Genomic DNA, 27,226 nt, shown 5'->3' on the forward strand with positions numbered 1-27,226 from the left:
GTTACCATGTTTGGTCGACTGGTAAATTGCTTCTTGAGTGCTGCTTGCTGTGTGGGTTTCCCACAGATAATATTTTACTATGATATGTTCAATGTACAAACAAAGGCTGCAAGGGGGTCAATCAGATATCCAGCACGATAAGAACTGCTGTTGTGAATCTGTTTCTCTTGGGAAAATGGCTTCAGAGGGGATTTATTCATTATGTGAATCTGATATAGAGGATGAGCAGTAAGAGCGCGCTGCTGGGTCATTCTCACATGTTTTTTTGTATTACTGTACATGTGAATCATTATACAACTCAAGAAACCGTGTTGTTTGTTCACCTGCAGGATCCATTCAGAGTCCTCCAAGGCTTTGAGGAAGGAGTCCTCAGAGTCGGACGAGGTGGCGCTGGGAGCGCAGGCTCTCAGCAGCTTTTTAAAAGAGGCTTTCACCTGCCGTGTGTCTGCAAAGTCCACCGGCACCAGTTCACAGTTCTGAGATGAGTCCACTCTGAGGCCCTGTCGAAACAGAGAGAAGTCCAACATGTAACATTTAAAGTTTATTTCACTGAGGTAATCCATTCAGAAAAACAAGCAATAATACATTTAAAACATATCAAGCTGAGAATAAACTATTAAAGGTCGGACTCGACTCGGCGTTGTTCAGCAGTTCATGGCGTCCTAACACCAAAGCAACAGGGGTGCCCCAAATCTATGGGATGTTTTATAGGTTGTACTTGGTGATGGTGTATTGGACTGTACTTTACTGAAATGTGTGTTTGTTGTCCAACTCATTTAGACATATGGAGGAGGAAACACATTTACAATATCATGTAAAATCAAAACCTCCGAGGGAAACAAGCACTCTGTTGTGTCATGGTGTTCTTCATCTGTGCCTCAATAGTTGAGTAAATAAGTAATTAAATATTACTTTTACAAAAGTTTATAATGTTTTGAGTTTTTGCTGACATTGTCTGAAATGCGTTTGTCAGAATATTACCAAGCACCTGAAATGATGCAGTCCAGTACCACACCACCACTAACTATGACCACAATGCTAAAACATATAGTTTAATATAAAACCTAAAGGTTAGAGGCATCATAAAAGTAGACTTTATGAACAACTGTATTGGACTGCAGGAGACTGTACACCTGATGAAGTGTCCCCTCAGCCTCCTGAGAGCAGCTTTCTTTTCATTCTCACCCTTAAATGTGACTTTTCTCCGAAGACGTAGAGGGCAGCTTGCTGTTTCAGGAGCTGCGCTTGCAGACTGCTGCTACCTGCAGGGGGCGCCAGATCCTTCCCTGCAAGTCTGGCGCCCACGTCTGCTGTCAACGGGTGATGGCCGAGTCTGCTGCTGGAGCGCAGGCTAGCCCACATGCCTGCAAACACACAGATACAAACAAAGGTCACACGCACGCACACACGCAGGAGCTGGCCTGTTCGAATGCCGCTGATGTACCCATGCTGTCAAACTAGCTAAGACTGAAAGATGAACACATGGCATGCGGACTACGTTTGCATGCACAGCAGTACAACATTGTGTCAAGACCTTCATTCTTTCCGTCCACCAACAAAGCAGTCGCCTCTGCGAATCGGGTGTGTTGAGATATTAGAAGCAGAAGTTGTTGGAATTTCTTAGCAAGTCAACAAGTCTAGAAGCACATTTCTCTGAAAACCAGCATGCAATACCTTCCAAACGGCATGAATCACTATCAGGAAGGACATCATTTCTTTCACAGTAATCACTTTCAGCCCTTTAACGTTGCAATTGTTCGGTTGTCGAACTGCCACTAATGTCCACTTCTGCAATCAGGGCAATTATACTCCAGGATCCGGCCTCCTTTTGTGTGATTCATGACTTTTCTGCCATGATAAACAGCTTCCTTTCCTCCTCAGTCTGGACTCGGCTCGTAACTGACCACAGTTAGCTGAGCCAACACTTTAACAATGGAAAAGGCCACATTAGAGCAGCCACAGCTCCCAGAGGAGCACCCACAAAGTCAGCCATGATTAGTACTTTGTCTCACAAGGTCTTTGTAAGGGGTTGCAGCGCGGTGAAGTGACCTGGTTAGTGAGCACTTATGGAGGTTAGAGAGGAAAAATGATGAAGCTTGGTGGATGCATTAGAAAGAAAAGGGGCGCTTTAAGAGGACGGGCAGGGGAAGAGACATTTCGACTATACCTTGAGGGTGGATTCTCTCCTTACTGGCAGGTTTTTGGTTTGAGTGAGTGAATAGTTTATCTCTGTACTCAAGCACTGGGTGGTTGTTTGTACAGGAGGTAGAGATGGAAGATGAGGGCAGGGAGAGGGGCATGGAAAAGATAAATCATGTCAACATCATACGGACATCACCACCTAACCCTGCTAACCATTTCTGACCACAGAAACATGCAAATGAAGAGTTACAGTTGAAGGTCAAAGATTGGACTGGTCCACATAAAGTTAATTGTTGAATGATCAAGAGAATGATTGTCATTGCATACATGCATATGTTTGTCCATGGTTATGATTGATGGTGAGAAAACAAAGTTTATCAGGGACAGATGTGACACATTCTGCTCCAGAAACCTGTGATGTGCAGCAGACTGGAGCAGCAGACTGGAGCCACAGTTTGCATGTCCGTTTTTCTCTCCTTAGATGAAGACACTTTAACAGGAGTTAAACTTTGTGTACCAATTTGGAGGTGCCAACTCTCTGCTTCTTAAGAGAAAATATTGCAAATGGGATTTACAAAAGTCAGAACCAGGACTGTGTTGGAGTCACCTAAACTAATGATATTAGATCATTTAAAAGCAATACTTAGAAAATATCTATTACAATATCTATTATTTTCTATGATTGCCATGTTCTATACTATATTATTCTTGTGTATATATTATTATTTTGTATATATTGTTATTGTGTATATATTGTTATTTTGTATATATTGTTATTTTGTATATATTATTATTGTGTATATATTATTATTTTGTTTACATTATTATTGTGTATATATTATTATTTTGCGTATATATTATTGTGTATATATATTGTTATTTTGTTTACATTATTATTGTGTATATATTATTATTTTGCGTATATATTATTGTGTATATATATTGTTATTTTGTTTACATTATTATTGTGTATATATTATTATTTTGCGTATATATTATTGTGTATATATATTGTTATTTTGTTTACATTATTCTTGTGTATATATTATTATTTTGCGTATATATTATTGTGTATATATATATTGTTATTTTGTTTACATTATTATTGTGTATATATTATTATTTTGTGTATATATTATTATTTTGTGTATATATTATTGTGTATATATTGTTATTTTGTTTACATTATTGTGTATATATTGTTATTTTGTTTACATTATTGTGTATATATTGTTATTTTGTTTACATTATTGTGTATATATTGTTATTTTGTATATATTATTATTGTGTATATATTGTTATTTTGTTTACATTATTGTGTATATATTGTTATTTTGTATATATTATTATTTTGTACATATTGTTATTTCTATATATCATTATTTTCTCTCTATTTTTATTTTCTGATACATTGTTATTTTCTATTTATTATTATGTTCTATATATTATTATATTAAAAGATAGTAGTAAACTGTAAAATGACTACAGTCTAATAACGTTACACCTCTCATTAGATAATGTATGTTTTCCTTTTTCTCAGTCATTTGCAACCTCGGCCACATCAACTTTCTGTTCTGCATTATTAATATGATAACACGATTATATCAGAATGTTATGAGTAATAGACGGTCTCTTCCAGATGGAGTTGAACTGCGGTCACTTGATAGAAACATCTTTGGGAATATTTTCTGATTTTGGTCATCTCAGATAAATCTGATCACTTCTAATGAGCAAATCTGGCTCAAATATAACTTCTGGTTCGAAGGAGGCAAATAATAAATCAGTGACTTTACTGCACTTTAAATAGAGTAATTACTGGAAAAGTGTTGCAGCTGTGTGGATAAAACAAATGGTAGACAAGCGACGTGTCATCATTGTAGTGCTGAATCGGTTTAAGAAATCCATTCCCCTTTGACATTCATCTGACTAACACCTTGGACATGCACCGGCACAACATCTGGCTGAGACAAAACACTAAGAACTTCACATTCCAGTTCACAAAGTCATGATGGTGTGAACAACACATTAACTTTGAATCTGTGAGAGTACATTTTACAGTAGTGCTCATTTAGCCAGAAACACCACAAGTCACAAGAAAGAAAAAGGTTAATGTGGCGGTGAGTTACGAGATACACATCCTTAACTTCCAATAATTAAAAGATATTTAACAAAGCGTATCCTGTACACTCGTACAGCTAGAAGCTTCAGATCCTCTCACACACAAACATGGATATATTCACTCGAGTCCTGAGTTGTATTTAGTATATTATATATATATATATATAGTCTTTTACTTTTCTCTCACTCTTACTCTCCAATACTTTTACAATCCCTGTACTGTACGAGTCCAGTATTTTCACAAATATTCAATTTGTTTGCTCACATTCAGGTATTATATTAATTGATTATATAGACACAAATAACAATCTCAAGTCTGCATTTATTGTAGAGAAAGTTATGTTTAGATATATACTAACACAATTAAAATCACTATTAACGTTCACAATTGACTTTGAACATTAAGTATTGTTGGCCTATAGGCTGACGCTCACACACTCATAAATGTATGCAACTTCTTTTACAAGAAGAATGCTCCTTTAATACTACCAGAGTGAAAAGTCCTTTCACGATGTTTGTGATTTAGTTGCATTATTTTGTCATCAGGAGTGGAATTTAAGTGCCTTGAATGTGTTTTATAAACAAGAAAAAATTGGAAAAGTATGTGGCCCAATTGGACAAAAGAGAGAAGGGCAGCTGCAAAAACCCCTCCATAAACCACTGTGATTACCCAATATGTGAGCAAAATGTATAAAACCCAGATCCTGGTGCTTTATCCTGGCAGCAGGAGGAGACGTGTGGACGTGTAGAGTAGGAAACAGAGTACAACACTCACCTCCTCTGGTAAAGCTGTTTGAGAATGGGAGGTCTAAATGGACAGGAGCCATCTTTGGCATCCTGGATGTCCTCCTGTCACTGCCTGAAGACAAAACATTCACAAAACACACAGGACGTTGCAACAAGTGTCAGATCAGGGGACGGTGATTAATTATACCTTTTGGCTCAGTTTGAACTCATTGTGCAGAATCGAGCTAAAAACAATTTTGCTATTAAGAGCCTTTGATCTGAGTGCTTTAAACACAGGATACATGATGGTAAAATGAGTGTGTGCATGTAGGCGAGAACCCTGGGCACTGTATGTTGTCCAGTATGTTCAGGATACAGGCAGGAGGGGGTGAAGTCAGAGGAGATTTATGCGCGCTGGGCAGTGACCCCAGGTTGTCCTGTGATTCTTACATAACCTTTTATTGTACAGATTTCCTTCCAAATGTTACCAAATATCAGATAGAGCATTTCTCCCACAGTCTCTTTCATTTTCTCTCACACTCACACGAAGATAAGTCGGTGAAAAATTGTTGCGGACCAGAGCAAACACAAAAGGGAAGAGTGTGATTGCCTGATGGCAGAGTGAACAATAATAAAGAGTGCAACTCTGCAGATTTTGTCTTTATCAGAAGAAATGAACTCTACTTGGCCTCTTGTCCCTTGCAAACAAACTACGTTTTTTTTTTCCCACGGCAGAGGCAAGGTCATTGCCAACATATTCAGGTCAGGTAGGAGAGCGGGCAGTCAGGTGACGTAGCTTTGGTTTGAGGGAAATAATGATCCCAGATCCCAATATAGTACAACACTGAACACTACATACAGGAGTAAATGTTAACATGGCTGCCTTCCAGTTCAAGGTCAATCAGGTTCAGTATTAAAGCATAGTGGAATGGAGCTACCAACTATTGTTTTACTTTAACATGTGCTTTTCCTGTTGTCAGAATTGTCATGTGGCTACCTGCATTATCAGAGATGTAAAAACTCACAACAATATGAACACATGAATGTGTCTTGTTTTAGATATGAATATGGCTTGTACTGGAAACTAGCTCTACAAATTAAGATACATTATCTGTATCTGTATCTGTGCAGGAATTGACATATTTGTTACAGAGTGAAGGGTCATATTATCTAGAAAAATCCAAACTATCCCAGGAGGTAGATCAACATAGTCAAGTAGCAGAGATAACCGTGGTATTCAGCATCACACAATACATAAACATACCATATTGAATATATAATAAGTGTACCTGGTGAGAGGCCTATGAGGGAGCGGTTTGACAGGGTGTTGTTTCCATTCATTTTGAAGTAGATAGGGACGGAGGCGAGGATGGCTTGCAGGTACTTCTCTTGTTCAAGACCACAGGACAAATCTGAAGACGAGGTAGGAGCTAAAGGTAGAACACAACACTTGATTTAGGCAGAAAATAATGACGACCATCATTTAAAAATGAGTTTGAATTACAAGTGTTTAATAGTCTAACTGTCAAAGCTGCACAATAAAAGATGTAAATAGTTGAGATAAACTTGAAAGCTAGTTCATTTTATTTAGCTGTTGTTCCTGGAGATCAGTTAGCTTAAGTAACAATTAAAAAGTACAGAAAGCTAAAAAGCGCTGTGCCTATACAACAAAAAACGTCAAGAATCTGTGAATGCACACCCGTTGAGGAGGGGTTCTGCGACTTGAACAATCCCACCACACTCTTTCCGTGGAAGCCTCCCGAGCGGAGTAGCACGGCTTTGGTGCGAGGATGTTTCCAACACACAACAGGCAGACGGTTGTGTCTGTAGCAGCGGGCCACTTTGTGTAAACTGGTGTCCTGTACTGCCTGAGGAACAACCAACAGCCCCGGGTAACTGACGGAATAGAAACACAAGCATAGAGAAAAAGATTATCTTCCACTTATAAACAATTAAAGAGCAAATGTGTTCACGCACCTCTCTTACTGAATACCCGAGTGGGATTTTTGAATGTATTAGTCACTGTGTGTGTGTGGGTGATTCTGTAGAACAGGCTGAATTAAAATCTGGCTGTCTCAATTCATATGTCAAACATGTGTTTACAGCCAAGACCCGAGTGGGATTTTTGAATGTATTAGTCACAGTGTGTGTGTGGGTGATTCTGTAGAACAGGCTGAATTAAAATCTGGCTGTCTCAATTCATATGTCAAACATGTGTCTGCCAGGTAAAGGAGTGATTCCCCACTGTCCTTTTGAGATATTGAGGCTTACAAAGCTTCCAGGGAAGTTACAAATCCTGGAAGCTAATGTGCTCAGTGCTGACATTATTGGATTCAGCAGACTGTTTCTTGAGGCACGTTTAGCCGCTCTGTTGCAGCTTCAAGAATTTAACTTCAGCAGGTATCCAGCCTGTGACCTCTGTACCTGCGGCAGAGGGAGTAGAGTCTGTTGACAGCTGTGATCCTGAACTGATCGCCTGACTTGGCGCGAGACGAGCTGGCGGTGATGGTGCCCAGGCCAAGGCGCTGGTAGTCCCGGAAACAGGACTGCTCCACCAGCTGCTCCATGGTGGACTTCTCCGATGCTCGCAAAGTGCTGCTGGGCGGCGGCTCACCGTCGTCTGATACTGAAACACACATACACATGCAAAGTGAATCATGGTTTATTCCCCAGCTACTTCCACAAGTGTCACACGCAAATGTGTACTTCCTCTCACTTGAAATGTCATCATCTTCATGCCAGGTCATCCTGCTGCCTCGGTCATTCTTCTTCAGTGTGGTCTGGCTGCCACGGCCCATGGTGATCATCCCTGCCCTCTTTGCTCCCTTCACAATAGTTTTGGACAGGGTTCTGTGAGGAGTACAGGGCAGACCGCAGCATCATTTATCGCGTGCAGTTCCTGACACTGAAACAAGCGGCTTAGACACACACTAATATTTCAGATGAAACCTGGAGCGTGGGCTGTGCTGAACGTCATTTGTTTAACATTTGAAGCTTTGAATGTCTGTCGTCATATTTTATGATTTCATCCCCCTAAAAAAAAAAACACTCAATTTGAGTAAGTCTTTTTTAAATTATTTTTTTTAATCAAATCAACGTTCTTGAATGAATATAACTCAGCCATGAGCCAACAGTTTGGTCAACATAAATACATGTAGGATCGGACTGATGACTGAGCTGAGTAAGTTATTCACAACTATCCGCTGCTTTGTCACCCGGCCGCATGAACCCGTGAAATTTTCTAGTAAGGCTACGTAAACCCGCCCGACCCGCGCATCACTACACAACATCACTGGAATATAATTTTACAAATAGTATAATACTTCAAAGAAATACAGGCTTTTAACAAAATAAAATGACATGCAAAAACAATTATTCAAATAGTGATTTAGAATTTGTATAATTAACGATATGAAGTGTTCGGTACAGCCCAACTGGAGTCACAATTCAGTGATGTTTGATAAATTTAAACAATAACTAGTCAGTCCAGAGCTCGCTGTTGCTGTAAAGCTGCATCACAAACCTGAAGCCAGTGTTCCTCTCTTTTTGTTTTGGAAGAATTAGCTGAGGTGCTGTTTGTCCTGCTGCAAAAGCAAAGGAGCTGAAGATGGACTGTGGGTAGCGGATCCTCTGCAGGTGTTTTCTGAAGATCTCCACCATCTCTGAGCTCACCTCCTCATCAAAAGCCACCTTTAGCAGCTGTAAGAGGTATTAGTGAAACGGATTATTTAACGACAGAAGCAACATTTCAAATTCACACTGGATTTATCTTTAAATGTAGAAAGCATCTCAGTGGGTCAGAGTTGTCTCTTTATCAGATTCCTCTCGGTTTTATGTATGGTTTCCACAACACACATATTCCAGCACTGAGGAGACGTCCACACGGGCCACGTGACCTACAATCCAACAACATGGCCACTCATTCATAGGAATGAACCATAAAAACCTTTACAGCAGGACACATCAAGACTAAAAACACATGCTTGGTTAAAAAATTGCTTTGCGTTGATAACTAGCACTACAGGTAAGAAGAAAAATATGTATTCTTGATTTTAAGTTAATATCATAACATGTATTTAATGTAAAATCTCTGAGAAGCCACATTAGCTAAAACACACTACACTGTGTCCACCCATCCTTTTAGATCTTCGGTATCTTGCGTCCATGCTGGACTAACATGAGAGTAGAGTGTGTGTCAGTGTTTACCTGAAAGGATGCAGAGCGGAGCTGCAAGCCTTCCTGCATATTCTGCTGCAGCTGGTTCTGGATGCTGATCTTCTTCTCTTTGGTCAGCGTGGACACTGGGAAAGCTCTGATCACTGCCTGCTCTCCCACTGGACACAAACAGGAACACAGATCAGCATCAAGTTACTGAGATGATTGGTGCAGCATCTTGCTGACAGAACACACTGGACCGCCTGCTGATTACATCTGTTTTTCATTTAAAGAAATTTAATTCATGACTCTATTATTACCCTTAATGCATCTTGTTTTCATACATTTTCTTTATTAGTTTATATATTTGAACTGAACTCGAATAAATTCCAAACTCATTGGAGATACTTTTTCTTCACGTGTATGATAATTCACCTGTAAAACATTTATTTGTTTTATTTCCGTTTGGAGGTCTTTTTTATTTTTTTTAAATGTCTTCTTAATATCTCTACTTGAAATACTTCTTACTGTAGTTCAACTGTAGGTTTGCTTCTGAAAACCCCAATAAAAAGAATGACAAAACAAAAAAGAAAGAGATGGGGAAGGGGTCGGATGGCTGGACAAAAACTCGGGACGTGTTAGGTAAAGTTAAAGCTGCTATTTGAGCAGAAGAAGTGGAAGTAGTGTGTGTTTCAATATATAAGACCTAATATATGTGAAATTATGTTGCAACTAAAAATGCATCGATGTCAAAAGAAAAATAAGTAATTTTATGTAAAAACAAAAATAAATTGTAATTTATTTAAAAGCATATTAATATTATTATTAGTATTATATTAAAAGCTAACAAATAAAATATGTTTAATTTAACTGAGAATTAAAAACTAGTGTTGCGGTTCAGTATTTACCAAGCGGATCATGGGGGGTGCCTTTGAAGATGATGCGGTATGTGGTGAGAAAGAGCGCTCCCTCTGCTGGCAGGATGTGAGGGCCCCCCAGGAGACCCCCAGTGGCCTCCTCCCTGCCGTCAGGGTCCAAAAGCACCCGCAACCCCTCTGACACCAACTCCTCTCCAGGAAGCAGCGCTGGACGCAGAATCTTCGGCTGATGGAAAAAAAACCAAAACATAATAAATGAATAACACATTATGCTCGTGGACAGACGCATAAAATGAAACCTGTCTATGAAGCACGTCCGAGGTATTTGTCAGGGATTATAACGTGCTTTAAATGATGGACTCCGCACAAGCATTTGCGTCAGAGAATCAGATTCCAAAAAGCCAGAAAAACAACAAATCATTATAATGTCAGATAACAGCACCACATGACCAGGTTGGATGTATTCAAGCATCACATGCACGTCACCAATAGAAACACACACACATATTCGATAGCAATCTAAAAAGCAAACTTGCCAAAACAAATATATTTATACTCTCCAAGAGACCAATTTACCATTTCAACCCTTTCAAGCAAAACTCGTGATCTGTTTAATTTATGAACTCAGTGATTTTTAATGTGGACGCTGAGTGACATTATGCATTTTTACTTGACGTTGAGATGTTGAGCAAATATCTTGTATATGCAGCATCTCTTTTGGTACTTTTCATACGCTTGGAATCGGTTTCTCCTTCTGCCCTCCAAAGCCAGTAAAGAAACACTCAGTTGTTCCACTGTCACAAATACGAAGGAGGAGGGACATTAGATAATTCACAGCCCCAACCTGGGGGAGTTGAGGTCTGGCCAGGAGATAATAAGAACTTCTTGAATCCATCCTTAAATAGACAGCGAGACCCAGAAGAGAATCCCTCTGCACCTCATTACTGCAGCGAGTTCGGCTTCTTATTAGAGCGACACCTTAAATGCATTCATTGTTTTTCTTATTGGTGTTATTGCTACCACTACTACAATTACTATTCCAAGCTGTTATGAATCCAAAGTCAGTGCTGTTGACACACTTTTTAGTATTCTTTGGCATGCTGCTTGCACCTAGCAGCAGGCCAGGATGAGGCTTTGTCAAACAAATTGACTTGTGAGAGGTTAGCCACAAAGTACAGCAGACGATCTGCCCAGACTGCTCACCACGGTCTCCAGGTTGCTCCCATGGCAGTACAGGCATGGTGTTTTTCTGTGTGTATGAGTGTGTGCAACAGGAATTACTAAGAGCTGGCTGACAAATTGCACAGAAGACCAACTGGTAAAATTTTAAGTGTGATGATGACTGGAAAACATTCGATGAGATCGGCACTATGCACTGTATGCCCTCTGAAGCTGATGATATTTAACTTGAGGGTCTGGATTGAAAAAAGCCATATAATTGTATATGCACTTATTAAGTCTCGCCCACACCGAAGGGGAAAACAATTGATCGCTCTCCATTGATTTGTATTTTGTGAAGGGTCCTCAATGTGATTTTCGTCTGCTAGCAAACAGTACAATGCCTGAAAGCTGTTGTATTGTGGGATGCACTACCAACAAGGCAAAGAAACCAGAAAGTGTTTATAAGCTGCCAAACCAAAGACAAAAGTGAGCCTTCAGCAGGAAGAATCAGAAAGCTGGGATTCTTACACTCAGTATGCCTACATTGGCTGCAAGCAATTTGTCCAAATGGCAGTTTTAGGCTAACTATATTTCTGTAAGGAAATTCAAAACATTTTGACAGTATGCAACTTGTGTTCTGGTAGAATGTGATCGGAAAGATAAACAAGACATTTTTAGGCGACAGACATGTTGCAATAAACTTTCATGAACTGAAAACACACTGTGAAAGGGTTAAAGAGGAAAAGAGAGAGAGAGCACCCAGACCAGACAACGTTCAGGTAGCGATCTGTCAATCACAAGGTAGCCCCGCCCTAAAGCATACCCTGCTTTATCGTCTATTTTCCTCTTAATGGGACCATAATTTACTAAATGAACATCGTGCTGTGTTGAGGACTTGAAACTAGCGATTGAGACCATTAACTTCTTAGGAAAACATTTACTGAGGTAATAAACCAAGTTTTCTCATAGTCTTCTATACATTCAGACTTTGTTTTGCAACTAGAGGAGTAGCCCCTGATGGCCATTAGAAAGAATGCAAGTTTAAAGTACTTCCGCATTGGCTTCACTTTTTAGACCTGAAGGTTGCTGCCTGCTAGCTACAGGCATTGTTGTTAGCGTTGGCAGCCCATGGTTGCATATTGGTAGCCCTTGGTTGCACTGATTGTTTTCCCATTACGGGTGTGTGGCTTTCAGAGTAAGACGTGTTGCTCACCTTCTGAATGGGAGGTAACCTCCGGCTCTCTCTGTGAACTGCATCCAGAGCCTCCATCTGCATAGCAACGATGCCTGTGGGTCACAAGTTGGGGTCAGCGTCCATATGTAGTACAAATAAACACATGTACGTCCACACGGTCTTACAACTAGAGTGGGTATTTACAGATTTTAAGGCCATTTAACATGTCATACACACACTTGCAAGGGTTACTCTGTGTAAAGCTGAGGGAATGAGGACAGCGGCAGAGTGTGAATGAACACTGTGAGTGTTATACCTGGGATCATGCTGTGCAGGCTCTTGATGTGTTCCTGGGTTACTCCGCTCTCTGTGCACACCTTGTCAATGAAGCGGGCAACAAACCTGACCACAGAGTTGGCCACATCGCTGTTTTCCGAGTCCTCAAACCCGCTTTCTGTGTCAAAGCTCTCTGCGACGCTACCGGCAATGCTATGAAACACACATGATAGCACAATGAAAATGAGAAAGGTCACGCCAGAATATCCTTGTAGGAGATTTGATCTGAGAGTTGTGTGTTGCTTGAGGATGCACTGTGATAAAGAGCAGTGAAAGTGAAAGAGATTTGCAGCCTTGCATGAGCTAAGCGTTGAAGCCTGGATCAATCGCTCAGACTTTATTAGCCAAGAAGAAATGTGTCACATGAGACGGTGATGCAACCTATCCTCTGGATTTATTGTTTGTGATCAGATCCAAATGTCCTCTGTTAGAAGCAAACAAGTCTGGGGCAAAAATTCAAGGACAAAAAAAAGAGAGAAGATGTCCACACAAACAAATTCTTGGCTGCGTTTCTGTCTCCTCAATAGAAATAGAAACAAAACACAGAATAAAATAGTGTTCTTGTGGGAAATTTAAAACAAATGCTTAAATGCTGAACAAAACAACAATTTGAATATCAACATTTCTTTCTTCTGACTATTTGGTTGCAAAGTCTTTCAATTCTAAGAAAAGACATACGAGGGGGATCTTCCCAGATTTATTTCACTCCACAGTTACTGCAGAGCCCAGGAAATCACTTCCACTGCTATTTTGTTTGGTTTGGGTGAGTACGGTGTGGCCCCTCTTAAAGACGCCCTGAGGGTTTTGAACTTCCCAACAGAAGTAAATGAGCCTCACTCTGTTTTGTGCAGTAGCGATGTAAGCCCACAGGATGGATGTGGGCCGGAAACAGGAGAGGTACTATGTTCCATTTGGCTGAGTAGAAAGGTATCATATAGACTGTGAGTTACGCCACATCAGCCCACATACTTATCATCACCCTATTAAGAGCGGTACATTTATTCCCAAATCGTGAATCGATGTTTCCCCCAGATAACACTGATCTTTCTACCTTACAAGTACAGAACAAGCCAAAAATATGTTCTAGTCTTGCCTGTGTTTGATCTTAGTGGACGGTGAAGCACTTGAAAGACGTTAAACTGTTTATTGATTGATTACATGCTTTCTCTTCTCAGATTGTAAACCGCACAATGCTGACCTGTTTGTGACGATACTGTTGCTGCCGCTCTCCCAGTCGGCGACGGGGGCGTTGCGGAGCAGCTTGATCTTGCTGGTGTCCAAAGGAACTAGCAGGTAAACCATGAGGCTGGCGTAGTGGATGGCCTGGCTGAACACAGTGCTCTCCTCATTCTTCAACAGCTCATGTTGCTTCTCCTTGCTCAAACCGGGCCACGAACGCAGCTGCTCTGCAGCCAGGTCCATGGCTGTGTGCTCCTCATCTCTGCCCGCTGCAGGCTCGGGGCCCACATCCTGGAGAGGTCAGAGCAAACAGTTTGAGTTTGAAAGAATAAAAAAATAAAAATAAAATATATATATATATATAATAATATTTTGGAAAACTATTCCCTATTTCAAGAACAATATTAACAGACACAATTTATTTTATTAAAGCAGAAGGTTGTGTCTTTAAATGTCTTGTTTGTCCAACCAACAGTCCAAAACACTAAGAGAATCAGTTTACTAATGTTTAAGGCAAAGCACAGCAGGAATTAAGAAGCTGGCATTTTGGCATATTTACTTTTTTATACAACATTTCTGCTGTTCAATGTTTTCACCTCTAATGATGGTCAACAATAGTGGGGAATAAAGAGAATTTGTATGAATTTTCACACAATATTTACTCATATTGGTCACTTGTCCGGTCGTACCTTTAGCCTGGCAGTGATGCCGTCTTTTCCCTCTGGGGTGTTGAGATAAAGAGCTCGGATCTGACTCTGGACCTCGCTGTAGAAAGTGGCTTCCCAGAACTGCTGGTTGGTCCAGATGGGATGGTCCTGAATGCAGGTGTAGGCAAACTGATTCACCCCGGCAGCCAATTTCTGCAAGACAAAACATAGTTCATAGAGTCAGGATGATGTCAAGACATTTAACAGCTGATTATGCCTTTGAGTCGAGGTCTGTGTTTGTGTGGCAGGATATCAAACCAGCGCATGATGGTGGCAACCAGCCCCTGCCCGCAACAATGATACATGTAGCCCTTAATGATTTTTTTTTTTGTTTATCTAGAGAAATTAATTGTTTTATGATTCACCTTTAGAGAATGTGAACTGAAAATGAGATGATGTTTAATAAATGTCTACAAAAGTAAAAAACAAAACATGTAGGGATATAAAACGTCATTCACTTCCCTGTTTCTCTGACAGTTTATGTTGTCTCCCATAGCAACAGATAAAAACCAGATGTTGGATTGTCAGGCATTGACAGTGTTATGGTTTACAGTTTAGATTACAATGCACATTTTCTTTCAGGATACAGACTTTAAAATGACAATTATGTATGGTCTACACTAGCAAGTCTAAATAGACAGACAGACGATGTGAATTAAAACTTAACATGCATAACCTCGTCAACCCCAGTCAGTTTAAACACATGCAACAAAGCCAAACTTTGTTCAAATCCACAAAGAACATTAAATTCTAGTCCACTAATCCAAAACTTTCCTGGAATACCAAACTATGACAAAATGAATTTTGGCAAAATGTGTATAAAATGACAAACAAAACATTTTCAATATTTCCATTTGACGAAAAACTGTCCAACCATAAAATAACAAAGTCTTGGGATATTTCACTCACTGTTCATCCTATAGCTTCATTGGAGAGTTAATTGTCAAAATTATTTTCCTTAAAATGAACTTAAAAGCTACTAAATAAAAAGGGGAAAATTGAATTTTAAGAGGTTAAGCCTTATTCAGTCCTTTAATAATAGTCTTATATATTTCTACTGACCGCTGCTCCTGCCTTGAATAAATATATACTCGGTCTGAGTGCCCCTTGTAAAAAGCAGTTAGCCAAAATGCTGGGGAGAAGTGGAAAAAAGGTCAGCCGTGGGATTTAAAGTGAAATCAATCATTCCTTGTGAGTCGTAACTTTTTAACAGATAACAACCCTAACGGAGCAACTGACCACCCCTTTTTCCTTCTGTGTCTGGTTATGTTTGGAAGCAGTGCTGTTGTTTTTCATTAGTGCTGGCTGAAGAGTAAAGCACCCACTGCTTGCAAAAACAGCTCCTAAAGGGAATGTACAGTGTTCAGCTAAAGGCATTAACGCTCACCCATACTGTGCAGTATAATACACATGGTCGACACCACAGAGCAATGCTGGAGAAACCGTATCACTCCACAAGTAACCTCAACAGAAGACAGGACACAAACCAACATTCGCCAACCGGTAGAGTCTGAAGGCCACGCGTAAAGGCTTAGGCCTGTTATTTGATTAGCTTCTGATTTCTCTCCCCTGAGCCTGACACAGTACAGTGGTTTCCATTATCACAGTTTGCCTTTGAAGGATGAGAAGTAGAGGGGTTACTGTAATTACAACAGACAGAACCAAAACAGCTCTATTCCCAGTGTGGTGGGCCAGAAGCCAAGAGAGAGGAGAGCTGGCGGTGAACAGAGAGCTCATGCCCATACAGCAGTTAACTTTATTATGATTCGGAAAGATTTAGTTTTTTACAGAATTGATTCATAATAATGTACGTAATGGAGGAAACGCAAAAGGTAAACTTCTTGAAAACAGGAACGTCTTAAACGTTTTATTACAAAATATATAATATTCTAATATTAGATTACACAAATCTTTTTCGGAAACCGTTACACCGCTGAGATCAGCAGATTTTCACGAGATTTCAAGCAGTTTAAAGAAAGAGAATAGGATATCCTGCTGGCTAATGACAGAGGCCAACAAGAAACAGATTCAAAAGATCTCAATGAAGGAAAAGAATGTGAGACGAGGGATTTTAAACACAGAAAACAAAAAGGTTAAATATATTTAATAATCTCCTCAACAAACAGTCTGATTACCAGGCTTAAAACAAAAGCCAATTACACTGAAATGTTGACAACTAAAACCTGATCGATACTTTATTCTGAGGTCGATGGCAATATTATTGTTAGAGAACCATGACAAGACTATGGGGCGTTTTTCAAACCTGTAGTTCAGTTACGAGACCCGAGTGGTGTGCCAGAGCCTTGCACTCGATCACGCGGCAACGTAAGGCTGATATTAATGGGAGTTTGTTTAGATTAACTGTTTTCTCTCCAGAAATAGAGATGATTACACTAACTTTACTATCATCAGAGGATGTGCGTACCGCCTTAAATTGAGTATGGGAATTAGGCCAGAGAAACTCTGGATGAAATGACAAATCTGATATGGAAATAGAAACAGTTGGCACTGGACTGTGGAGCACATGGTCTCGAGACTGACTGCAAAGCTTATAACCTTTACCATTACCATATTAATACCTTTCTACCACAGGAGTGTGTTACGTGTCTTGCGGCAGATGTTGTGTGGGTGTGTGTGTGTTTGTGTGTGTGTGTGGGTGGGGGATCTGTGCGTGATTTCACTACGCTGTCTAGACTCAGCCTGGCTGTTCTTTTTTGACTTGTCAGATATGTGCAGGTCATTTTGACCGAGGTCATCTCTCTTCGCAATATGATAATACACAGAGCTTAAAGAGACCTCCACAAGACAGATGGGCAAGGAGGAGGACAGGGAAGGAGAGGAGAATGGAGAGGAAAGGGAGGACGAAAGAAAAGTAGGAAGCGAAGATAAAGAGGAAGGAGGGGAGTATAGCACTATCAGACCCAACTGCACACCCATGATTCGTGAAGAGGAATGCAGGGTTGATGCAGAAAGGGTGAAAAAAAAAAAAAAACAGAAAGGAAAGAATGCTCTGTACAGGTCAAAGGAATGAGGCTATCAGGATTTGGGATCTTGTGTTGAACTCTAGGACATGAGCCCAAAGTCCTCACAATATGATTGACTGCAACCTCCACACATCAACCGGACAGCAATACAGCATCACACATATCAAGTGTGTCTGAGAGACAGTGCATGTGGTCACTGAAGGGAGTGTAAACTTGTTTGTAGACACTAAGTGTTGACTGCTGTAACACCATTTACAAGTGTTTTTGGAAGAATTCATAGCATTCCTGAATTGTAGACATAAAAACAACAAGAACAAGTCATCTGACCTGAACATAATCCATCCTCCTTTTTGCAATTCTACATGAGTCAGTGCATTGTGAGGAAAGCTACTCGCATCCTGGAACCATGAAACACTCACTATTCAAACAATGTATTTACACTCTTCAGTCACGTAAAACAAACAAGAGAAAAGCCTGTTGAAATCAGACTAATAAACAAACCCATCATGGCATCCATAGGCCATCACTGTGTAAAAACTCCATGTACAAGTAACACAAATGTTCCAAAACAAAGTAAACATGGATATGGTTAGTCGAGAGCTGGACAATTCGGAGATATACAAGGGTCACGCAGTACGTCATTTTCCTTGCGAGGACATGGTGGAGAGCTGTTTGACAGAGCGAGCTGCCAAATCCCCCCCATGAATAAACTATGGCTGAAAGAATGCTAACAGTCAAGTGCTCTTGCTGTGGAAGTCGTCCAGAGCGCGGTTTGGGTTTTTCACTTGCTGCTGTATCCAATCTGTGTTTACCCCGGACTGAGGCATTTACTCCAGTGACACATTCAAAAGGACGTCAATGACACCTGTTCATCTGCAGATTAACTCACCCCTCGCTAGATAATGAACGCCAGAGCAACTGTCCACGCAGATTAGACAATCAACAAAATGTTAAACCTCAACTCTAACAAAGGGCCACTGTACAAAGGTTGTGTGGCATTTAGATAAACTTTACCTACACGGGCCAAATGACGCCATCCGTGGTCATTTGCAAATCAGTTCCACCTTCCATCTATCTTAAATGTTAACAACCATCTATCAAATACTGTGTCATATGTGATTTAGCTTGAGCTAAACATCCAAGAAAGGTCAAGCTGATGGGAAACCAAAGAAATGGTGAAGTAAACCAACTTAACATCTATGCATGGGGGTCAATCGCATAGACTGTTCAGTGTCAACACATGGCCACAAATAAAAGTAAACACAGTCTGTCTCCATCCAGCAGAATCCGGGAGCAGACGGTTGCACAGCAAGGGGAGCTTCCCACGTTCTCCGACCTGGAGTCTTTAGGGCCATGGGGACAGTACCACTGCAAGCGTGACCACAGTGTGAGCTTACCAAAGTCTGGCCAAGACTGTTCAACTGCGGCATTCTACAGTCTACAGAAAAAGCACCCCCCCCGTGCACACTAGGATGGGTGATGGATGCAAGAAATATCTAGCAGAGTTGAAACTGATAGATCTGCACAACAAATACCTCCTATGGATTGTAATGCTGTGTAGCGTTTTGAGCAAAAGGCTCTTCCTCTGATCAGACTCTAGAGGACTACATCCATGTCATTTTTAAATCAATATTTTGTGTCAAGGACAAACAAGGAATATCAAAAACTAGTTTTTCTTCAATTTAATTTATATTGAAAAGTGCACAATATGCAGGAATGTGCAGGAAATAAAATGTCAAAACCTCCTCTGCTCCTCCTGCTGCTGCTTATGAGACTGGTTCAAGATTAATGTCAACATGCAGTTAAGCGAGTCAGTATACAGGAAATACAGTTCGGAGCAGGTCAATGATTTGATTCACAGCGCAAACTTGCTGACTTGGAAAAAATAGTTTCCTAGTGGTTTTTACAAGAAGCAGAGTCGTCCTTAAAACGATGGAACAATGACACCGCAGGCCCATCAAACCGCTTCTACAGTAGGGCTCTCAAGCAGTATCAGGAGACTTTATACAAATCTTATTATAAGTCACAGTGAGAGAAGAACCGGCCTTTTAGCAGCACGTTCAACAATATTCAACCGATTTCCTCTGATGTAAAATAAAAAATATTTATCAAATAGATACAAGCCGCCATGCTCAATGTTTGTGGTCTTGTCTGGTCAGATTCAAGGACAGGTTGATCATTTACTGCAAGTATTCACAACTGTTTGTAGAACAAGGAGCTACTGTAATGTATAAGCAACAGTTGAGCGACCATGCGAGCAGTCTCTCAGAGGCTGTTATATAAGTTTCATGTCACTATAGAGATGGACGGCTGGTGAGGGGCCTCTGAAAGATGAGATGTATGCAGCAGTGTCGTGCTACATATTCTTTGCAAAACCCAAGGCATCCCATTCTACCAAACTTGTATGGCTGCGTTTTGTGATACTCAAATCAGGATCGTGTTTGCCTTTCGATTCCCACCCATGATGACAGCTGCTGAGATGCTCCATTACCAAGCTTTGTTTTCCTCACATTTTCACTGCATGATCCTTGCGCCACTAAACTAGAGATTACAGAATCATTTTTGGCAGATTCCCTCCTGACCTCACTTTACTTTTTCCCCTTTTGGGTGAGGCAGAGCTCGAGCCTGTCAACAATTCCAATAATCTGTAAATAAATCGGTTGCATTCTCAAAATATTCTGCCGTCAGTGCTAGACAAGAAAATGATTTATGATTTTCTAACTAAATTAACTGAATTTTCAACACTCGTGGCTCTAAAGACAAACTAGAAAAACAACATAAGGCCTATCTAAGGGAGTTACATCAGCCTGTGGCACGTGAACTGGATGAGTCATGTGGTGGCAGAGAGCAGGCCAGGTCCCAGTCCAGCCCATCAGGGTATGGCACTGGTACCCAACTAGAAGCCAGTACAGAGAGTTATGTCTGTGCCCATAGCAACGAGCAAACTGTGGGCACATAGCTGTGGTGGATAATGCAGCTACCCTGTGTTGATAATGTGGTTTGGAAAGCAAAGGCCATGACATGTCCTCTACATTTTGCTGTGGAGGGTTTAACATGCTGTTCTGTGCGTGCTGACAGATCAGCGAAGGTAAAAGGTTGATAATGCTGTTCTTTCTCTGGCATGCATGCCTACAACCTCCTCCATAGTGCAGTATTAATTAGTGCCCCAATGGAGCAGGACAATATATTAGCAGATGTGTAATAACATAATATCAGAGACACTGTTTTGAAATGAAACAAACTTACTGTATCTTTGACATTTCTTGCTACATTTTGGGTCAGTCTAGCTTTTGTGATATCACAATGTACAACACTTCACTGTACATTTATTATCAGAAATACTGCTAACATTACTTCTGCTGTTATAAATTGAAATGATGGAATCGAAGGCGGACAAGTTTGAAGCCTTCCTTGCGGAGGTAGCTGCTTCGATTTATGTCCACATACTGCACGTCATTTTTGTAATTAGTTAAGTAATGTGTCAATGCTTTGAGCAGCTCAAAAACAATGTAATTCACCTCAAATGTAATAGAGTGGTGAGCGGCTTAAACTGTGTGCATGGCTACAAACTACTAGTGATCCTTTAGATGCTACATTTACACTGCGCACGTGTCCGAGCAGCGCTTTGCATGGACACATGATGAAAATATGAGAAACAGAAGCATTAAATTGAACTCGCATATATCCTTGTTTTGAATTGATTTCCTTACCCTGTAAAAGGCTGTCGATAGGGGCAGCAGTGCAGAAGCCACCGTGTACTCCTCCGAGCTGGAGCAGTCCTGTGGATCAAACAACAGAAGTGAGAGCAGGGCAGCAAACAGCTGGAGCCATGTTACGCAGCTCTGCAAACACCATTTTTCACTGGAGTCCCAAAAACATTTCCAACATAGAGGTCATACACTCCGGGAAAACAGTTTTGGTAACCTGAAGGGGAACCGCTTTGTTACTGCAACACTGCATCTATTATGAAATGTTTTTTTGTATTACTTAAGATATAATACAAAACTTTGCGTCTTTCATTGCAGGACTGGTGCGCAACATTCTGTTACATAATGGCACTGCTGTCCTATTAAATGTCATGGCGAAGCAAAAAAAGCACTTTCAAAAGCACTAACCCTGCTCCGCTTCAATATTAGGACATGTGCTTTCAATAGCCTTATATAATCCCTGTCTTCACACAATTGACAGTTTATTGGTCATTTTATGTTTTACATTCTTGAACTAGATAGCCATAGTCTCATTGAAGAAATCCAGTTGTTTTGGCCATAGCATGCTCATGCTGTGTCCATTTATCAAGAAGCCAAGAACACTTTATTCTCTTTTTCTATTTGGTCTTTTTTAGGAAATAGTTGAAAAATATTCCTTCTTTGACATTTTACTCACTTGTGACCAAGTATCTTTGTATTTGGCATTGTTTCAAGAGAATGGCCTTAAGATGAATGGTATATTAAGAGGCTTAGAGCGGGGGACTTAGGGGGCCAAACTAAACTTTTCTTGCAGAGGACGATGAGAACAGGAGAATAAAAGAAAAAGGCTGCGAGTTGGACTCAAAAGTACTTGATTCACAGGAAATTGGTACTTATCTCTGGTAAGCTTTGTTGGGATTTATTTGCTGAACTTTGTAAATTAGAATTGCCAGAGGAAACTCGATTTAAGACCGTGTACAAACAACGGCACTGATTCTGACCTGGTGCCGCACTTCATAACCCTCAGCGAGACCGAATGCACAGAAAATGTGTAAATAACTCACATTTCTCTCTTTTTATGTCACGTGAAAATGCAAAAACACACATACAGAAGTTCTATGCAACAAACTATCAGAGTCTTATCAGAGTAGTAATTCTGGCGGGAGAGATAGGGAGAAGAATGCTGCACTTTCTGATCGTGGCCTGAGATGGGGGGCCTCTGTTACTGCCATTCCTCAAAAAAAAACACAAGAATGTAAAGAGGGGAGAAAATGCAAAACACAAGTTCAACAGCGACACATGAAAGCCTGCCCCCCCCCCCCCCCCCGTCGAGTAAGCAACATAGTTTCAGTTTTATTTTTCTTGTCGCTTGTGTTTTTCTTCGCAGTTATTTGGGCTGCGGTGAAATGTCCCAGCTTGGAGCGGCACCAAAGCATTGTTTACCGGCATCCTTAACAATGCTGCAGGTCACAGGAGTTCATGGACCCCAGTCAAAATAGAACAGCAAGTGGAAAAGCACAGGAAGAAAAGTGTGAATAAGTAACAAACCAGCATTATTCCAACAAATAGGAGTGAAGCTCAACGATGCACATCATCGGTTCTTTGGAACAGAAACGTAAGAAGAGTTTTCATGTTTCACGTGAAGAAAAGCTTTGTCCAGAGGCTGCATAAGCACGTCATATCTCATATAAAGTAGACATTAAGGTTTACTTAAGCCACACTTGTTATCACCTACAAACCTCCAACATAATCTCCTGTTAGCAGACAGAGAGGATAAGTGATAGCTCAAAAGATTTAGAGGTCAACTAACAAAGTGAACAGATAAGAGGTGAAATCTGCAGCAGGCAGACCTGAGAAGTCGAGGAGAGCTGTCTCTCATCTATCAGCATCACATGAACAACCTAAAAGGTATTGTATTTGGAATTTAGGCCTCAATGTTTGTCATAGAGATGAATAGAGCCACATGGTGCAGGGTGGAGAAATGATGTTAAATACTTTATTTGGGATTTCAAGAATGGAGGGTGTTGTGTATCCCCACATCACTGACACCCTGCAGTCTTCCTTTCCTCCTATTATTTACTGTAAGTCTCACAATTTTTCCCTCCTTGAAGTGGCAGGAGCTATACTGGCTATGATGACTAACACGGCTATTCTGTCTCGGACACGTATACAGTGAGCAAAAACAAAAAGGCTGAGTATGTGACAGAAACGCTGGAGGATGTGAACAAACAGCAGCATCCTGTGTGATCCAGACACGTCAACACTTTCCAGGAAAGCCGTGAGATGAATTGAGACTTACGACATGTTTTTATGAGATTTTTTGTGGCTACGGACGTGCAAAAATGTCTCAACTCAGCAATTAACAAAGCTATCCATGTTAATTGCAGCTTCAAATCACTAATAATAATATAAGCCACATAGTTGACTCCTGTGAAGTCCAGACGAGCAACAAACGGATTCCATAACGAAAGCATGACATGTGATTCACGCAGATGTTCACCTGGCCATACTGGTGGACATCCTAAAGAGTTAGAGTGATCTGAACATGGGAATGATACTCAGATCAGATTCCCAGTGGCCACTTTACATAAGGCAGTCCATCAAGGCCACCAAGGCAGACAGAGGCCATGTTCTCACAGCAAGAGACTAATTTATGATCTACATCTAAAAATGTAAGGAAGTCATCTAGCTTACAGAGACTTCAAGTGGCTTATAATGATGCTATGAGAATATTGCTGAATAGCCCTCGATGGTGTAGTGCAAGTGAATCTCATGTATACGGCACGCTATGAATCCAAAGCACAGATTTATATTCCTTTTAAAACCCAGGAGTTGTTTTTTATTGTGCTTTTGTATGTTAATTGTTCTATACAATGTCTTATCTTTTATCTGGTTCCTGAGTCTGCATTAAAGTTTTGATTGATTGATATGCACTAATAACAGAAGAAGTTTAAAGTGATTAATGCGCAGCAGGCAGCCTTGAGGAGGGACGGAGCACAGACTCAGTACTTCATCAGCTCACAGTTCTGTGATTCAGACGTGTCAGTCAGATAAAGTGCCTCGTACTCTCCAACATCTGTGTGTAACGTGTGTTTTTGCACATCAGACGGTCAAGCTCATGCGGAACTCATGGACTCCAGGCCGTTGTGGCCACTTCCCAGGGACCCCCCGTCCTAATCCCCTCTCACAGTAAACTGCCATTCAGAGTGTGTTTTTGAGCACCATCATGAGGCCCTCGGCAATGAGAGAGCAGAGCGCAGAGGGCTCATAATCCTATCTGACAGGAAATGGTTGGGATGCCAGGATACATCCACAGCAGGACTCATTTCCACACATGGCTTGCGCAACGTTTACTTCTAAAAGCTGGAGCACTGACCAGTGCTCACACACACACACACAAATAAATGTCCAATTAACTCAAATACCTTAATGAGGGTCGTTACTGTGCGTGATTCATGGCAGAGAAACAGCACAGATAAGGATTACAACAGATGTTTATACAGGAAAAATGCGGCTCTGTAACATTTTCCAATTCATTTCAAAGAATGCATCAAGATTCTTTTGTGTATTACAAAAAGCGTAAAGAAAGAATGAACAAGTACTGACAAGGTACAGTACCGCCTGATTCTAATGTGCTAACCTTTCACCTATTGTACATTTTTGTATTATATACCGCTTCCTGCGGCTGTGCTTTCCTGCGAACACTGATTGCAACCAGACAACAGAATTGTCACTTAGCCTGAAGATGGCAGTTAAACGATAAATGTTGTAATCGGCCTCATAATGATGATGTCATTGAAAATCAATGTGTCATATCAACATGGACGCCAGCAATCATAATGAGGCATCATGCTGTCATTGTACAAAGAGCAAGCAGCATTTTTTACAGAACAGGTCACCTTGGCTTTTGTTAGGACACACACACACACACACACACACACACACACACACACACACACACACACACACACACACACACACACACACACACACACACACACACACACACACACACACACACACACACACACACACACACACACACACACCTCCTATTCCCAAATTAGACTGCAGTCAAGTGACAAAGGAACTCTGGGACACACTTGCTGTATTAATGTCAAAGCTGAGTAAAGAGTTAAACCCTCTGTATCCCATCATGTGCTGCAGCCTGGTATGACTGACTCCTACCCAACTGCACTATTCACCTACTCAGCCAGTGACACTGGATCTGCAGTCTGACCTGCTAAGCATCGTCACTGCTTGAAGTGCAAAGACCAAAGAATTTGTAGTCAATAGGTTTTCTTATTATGAATTATTATTATAATCAAATCAAAATAGCGATTGTCAACATTCAACATTAACCCCCCCCTGTCCCCACACACACCTATTTTTCTTGCATCTTTCCAGATGTGCAGAATCTGTTCTTGACAAAAATAAGGATTCCAGAACTCTGACTAGAATCATGCATTTCATATTCATCTCTTCGTGGGATCCTACTGGGAGCTGCTGCATTACGTGTTGAAGCGCATTTTGTGTCCAGCTTTGAATTTATTTTGGAAAATGTCTTTAAAGAAACGTATCCCTCATCTGTTCCAACAAAAGCTAACGCATCACATCAGGATCTCATTTTAAGACACAGAAAAGACTCACTGTTGCCTGGATACTGATTTATTGACCCTATGTTGTGTGTCCACAACATAGGGTCAATAAATCAGTATCCATCGTGTCATCAAGTTAGACTAAAAATATAATTCAAGTGTTGACTAAAGAAGTCGTGCAAAAGACATGGTGGTTTTATCCCGACATCGTGCCACGCTCTGGCTTTTCAACAACTGCACACCACGAACAAACTACTGTCAGAGCCACACAGAGCTCATCATCTCTGCTTCTGGAAACAGAGTCAGACATCACGCGGGGTAAAAGGGATGATGCAACAAGCTTTTCTTTTCACAACTTCCTGCATGCACAGAAAATCAGGTAGACTTTATATTGGCCAAAGCCATCAATGCTGCACACTTTTTTTTTGTCAATGACACGTCAAATGACCTTGCATGTGCCTGGCCCGAGCAGATGGTGGGATTCATTGGCTTTCTATGATTTCTTTTCGGGGGGGGGATGGTTGAATGACTGGAATCTAAAGTCACTCCATAAAAACTGCACTCTGTGAGGACTGCTTAAAATGATTCAAATCCCTAGAAAAGCCTGATTTAAGGCAGTAAAACATGAGGAACTACTAATAAAGACCAAACTGTTCTGGTAGAGTCTCACTGACTCTTTATGAGTTGCACCAAAACACATTACTTACTCACTTTGACAAGTAGCCGAGGCATGAGGGCACCAGATAGAGCAATACAGACCGTCTGATAAACAACCAACAGCATCGTTGGGGCTGAATCTCACATGCTGATTGTTCAATAAAGAAAGAAAAAAGAATCTGAAGAGGTTTTTTCAATACAGGTGCAAACGTAGTACAGTCAGTTTACACCAGGGGTTGCGTTAGACTTTCTGGTTGTCTGTCGTTGTGACGGACAGGGTGGTCAAATCTATTATTATAAGGCATATTTAATAGCATTGAATTGCCGTTCATTCATTTACATTTTTTTAAAATAATTATTATACAGAAAAAGCTTTTAGATTATGCATTTATAAGAGGATAAAGACACAGAGACACTTTTCATGTCAACACGCATGATAAAAAATATTTCTCCCTGCAGTGACAGCGGAGGCATTTAAAAACACTGAACGTTGTGCCTCAACAGGCAAATATGAACAATTCAATTTTACAGAAGTAGTTACTGTGTCTTTGCCTCGAACAGACGACTTCTCATGGCCGTATTCATTTTGTTTTAAAAAGGATGAACCCGCGGCGCTCTGCTGCCTCAGCGTATCCACCGGAGACTGAATTAGCAGCTCCACTTCAGCCAAAGTCTTGAAGTCAAGAAACATTTCTCCCAGGGAAGTGATCAAAAGTTGGAAAGAC

At 40.7% G+C, this 27,226-nt stretch overlaps 1 protein-coding gene across 2 annotated transcripts in view; it reads right to left on the minus strand.

Moving 5' to 3' along the window:
* sbf2 (SET binding factor 2) overlaps positions 1 to 27,226 on the minus strand; it is an 85,388-nt gene that overhangs the window by 11,250 nt on the left and 46,912 nt on the right. The window contains exons 17-32 of one of the 2 annotated variants that reach the window (XM_029458225.1): positions 21,271 to 21,339; positions 14,559 to 14,729; positions 13,889 to 14,160; positions 12,671 to 12,843; positions 12,394 to 12,467; positions 10,050 to 10,245; positions 9,193 to 9,320; positions 8,510 to 8,685; positions 7,703 to 7,836; positions 7,411 to 7,612; positions 6,686 to 6,882; positions 6,276 to 6,416; positions 5,036 to 5,119; positions 2,168 to 2,242; positions 1,186 to 1,364; positions 324 to 500 (exon numbers count right to left, since the gene is read on the minus strand). In XM_029458225.1, the coding sequence (XP_029314085.1) occupies positions 324 to 500; positions 1,186 to 1,364; positions 2,168 to 2,242; positions 5,036 to 5,119; positions 6,276 to 6,416; positions 6,686 to 6,882; positions 7,411 to 7,612; positions 7,703 to 7,836; positions 8,510 to 8,685; positions 9,193 to 9,320; positions 10,050 to 10,245; positions 12,394 to 12,467; positions 12,671 to 12,843; positions 13,889 to 14,160; positions 14,559 to 14,729; positions 21,271 to 21,339 (2,448 nt within the window). The remainder of the gene's footprint in view (positions 1 to 323; positions 501 to 1,185; positions 1,365 to 2,167; positions 2,243 to 5,035; positions 5,120 to 6,275; positions 6,417 to 6,685; positions 6,883 to 7,410; positions 7,613 to 7,702; positions 7,837 to 8,509; positions 8,686 to 9,192; positions 9,321 to 10,049; positions 10,246 to 12,393; positions 12,468 to 12,670; positions 12,844 to 13,888; positions 14,161 to 14,558; positions 14,730 to 21,270; positions 21,340 to 27,226) is intronic. The other variant, XM_029458230.1, reaches the window with a different exon arrangement.

This window comes from Cottoperca gobio, chromosome 3, assembly GCF_900634415.1.
Source record: "Cottoperca gobio chromosome 3, fCotGob3.1, whole genome shotgun sequence".
Classification (NCBI taxonomy): domain Eukaryota; kingdom Metazoa; phylum Chordata; class Actinopteri; order Perciformes; family Bovichtidae; genus Cottoperca; species Cottoperca gobio.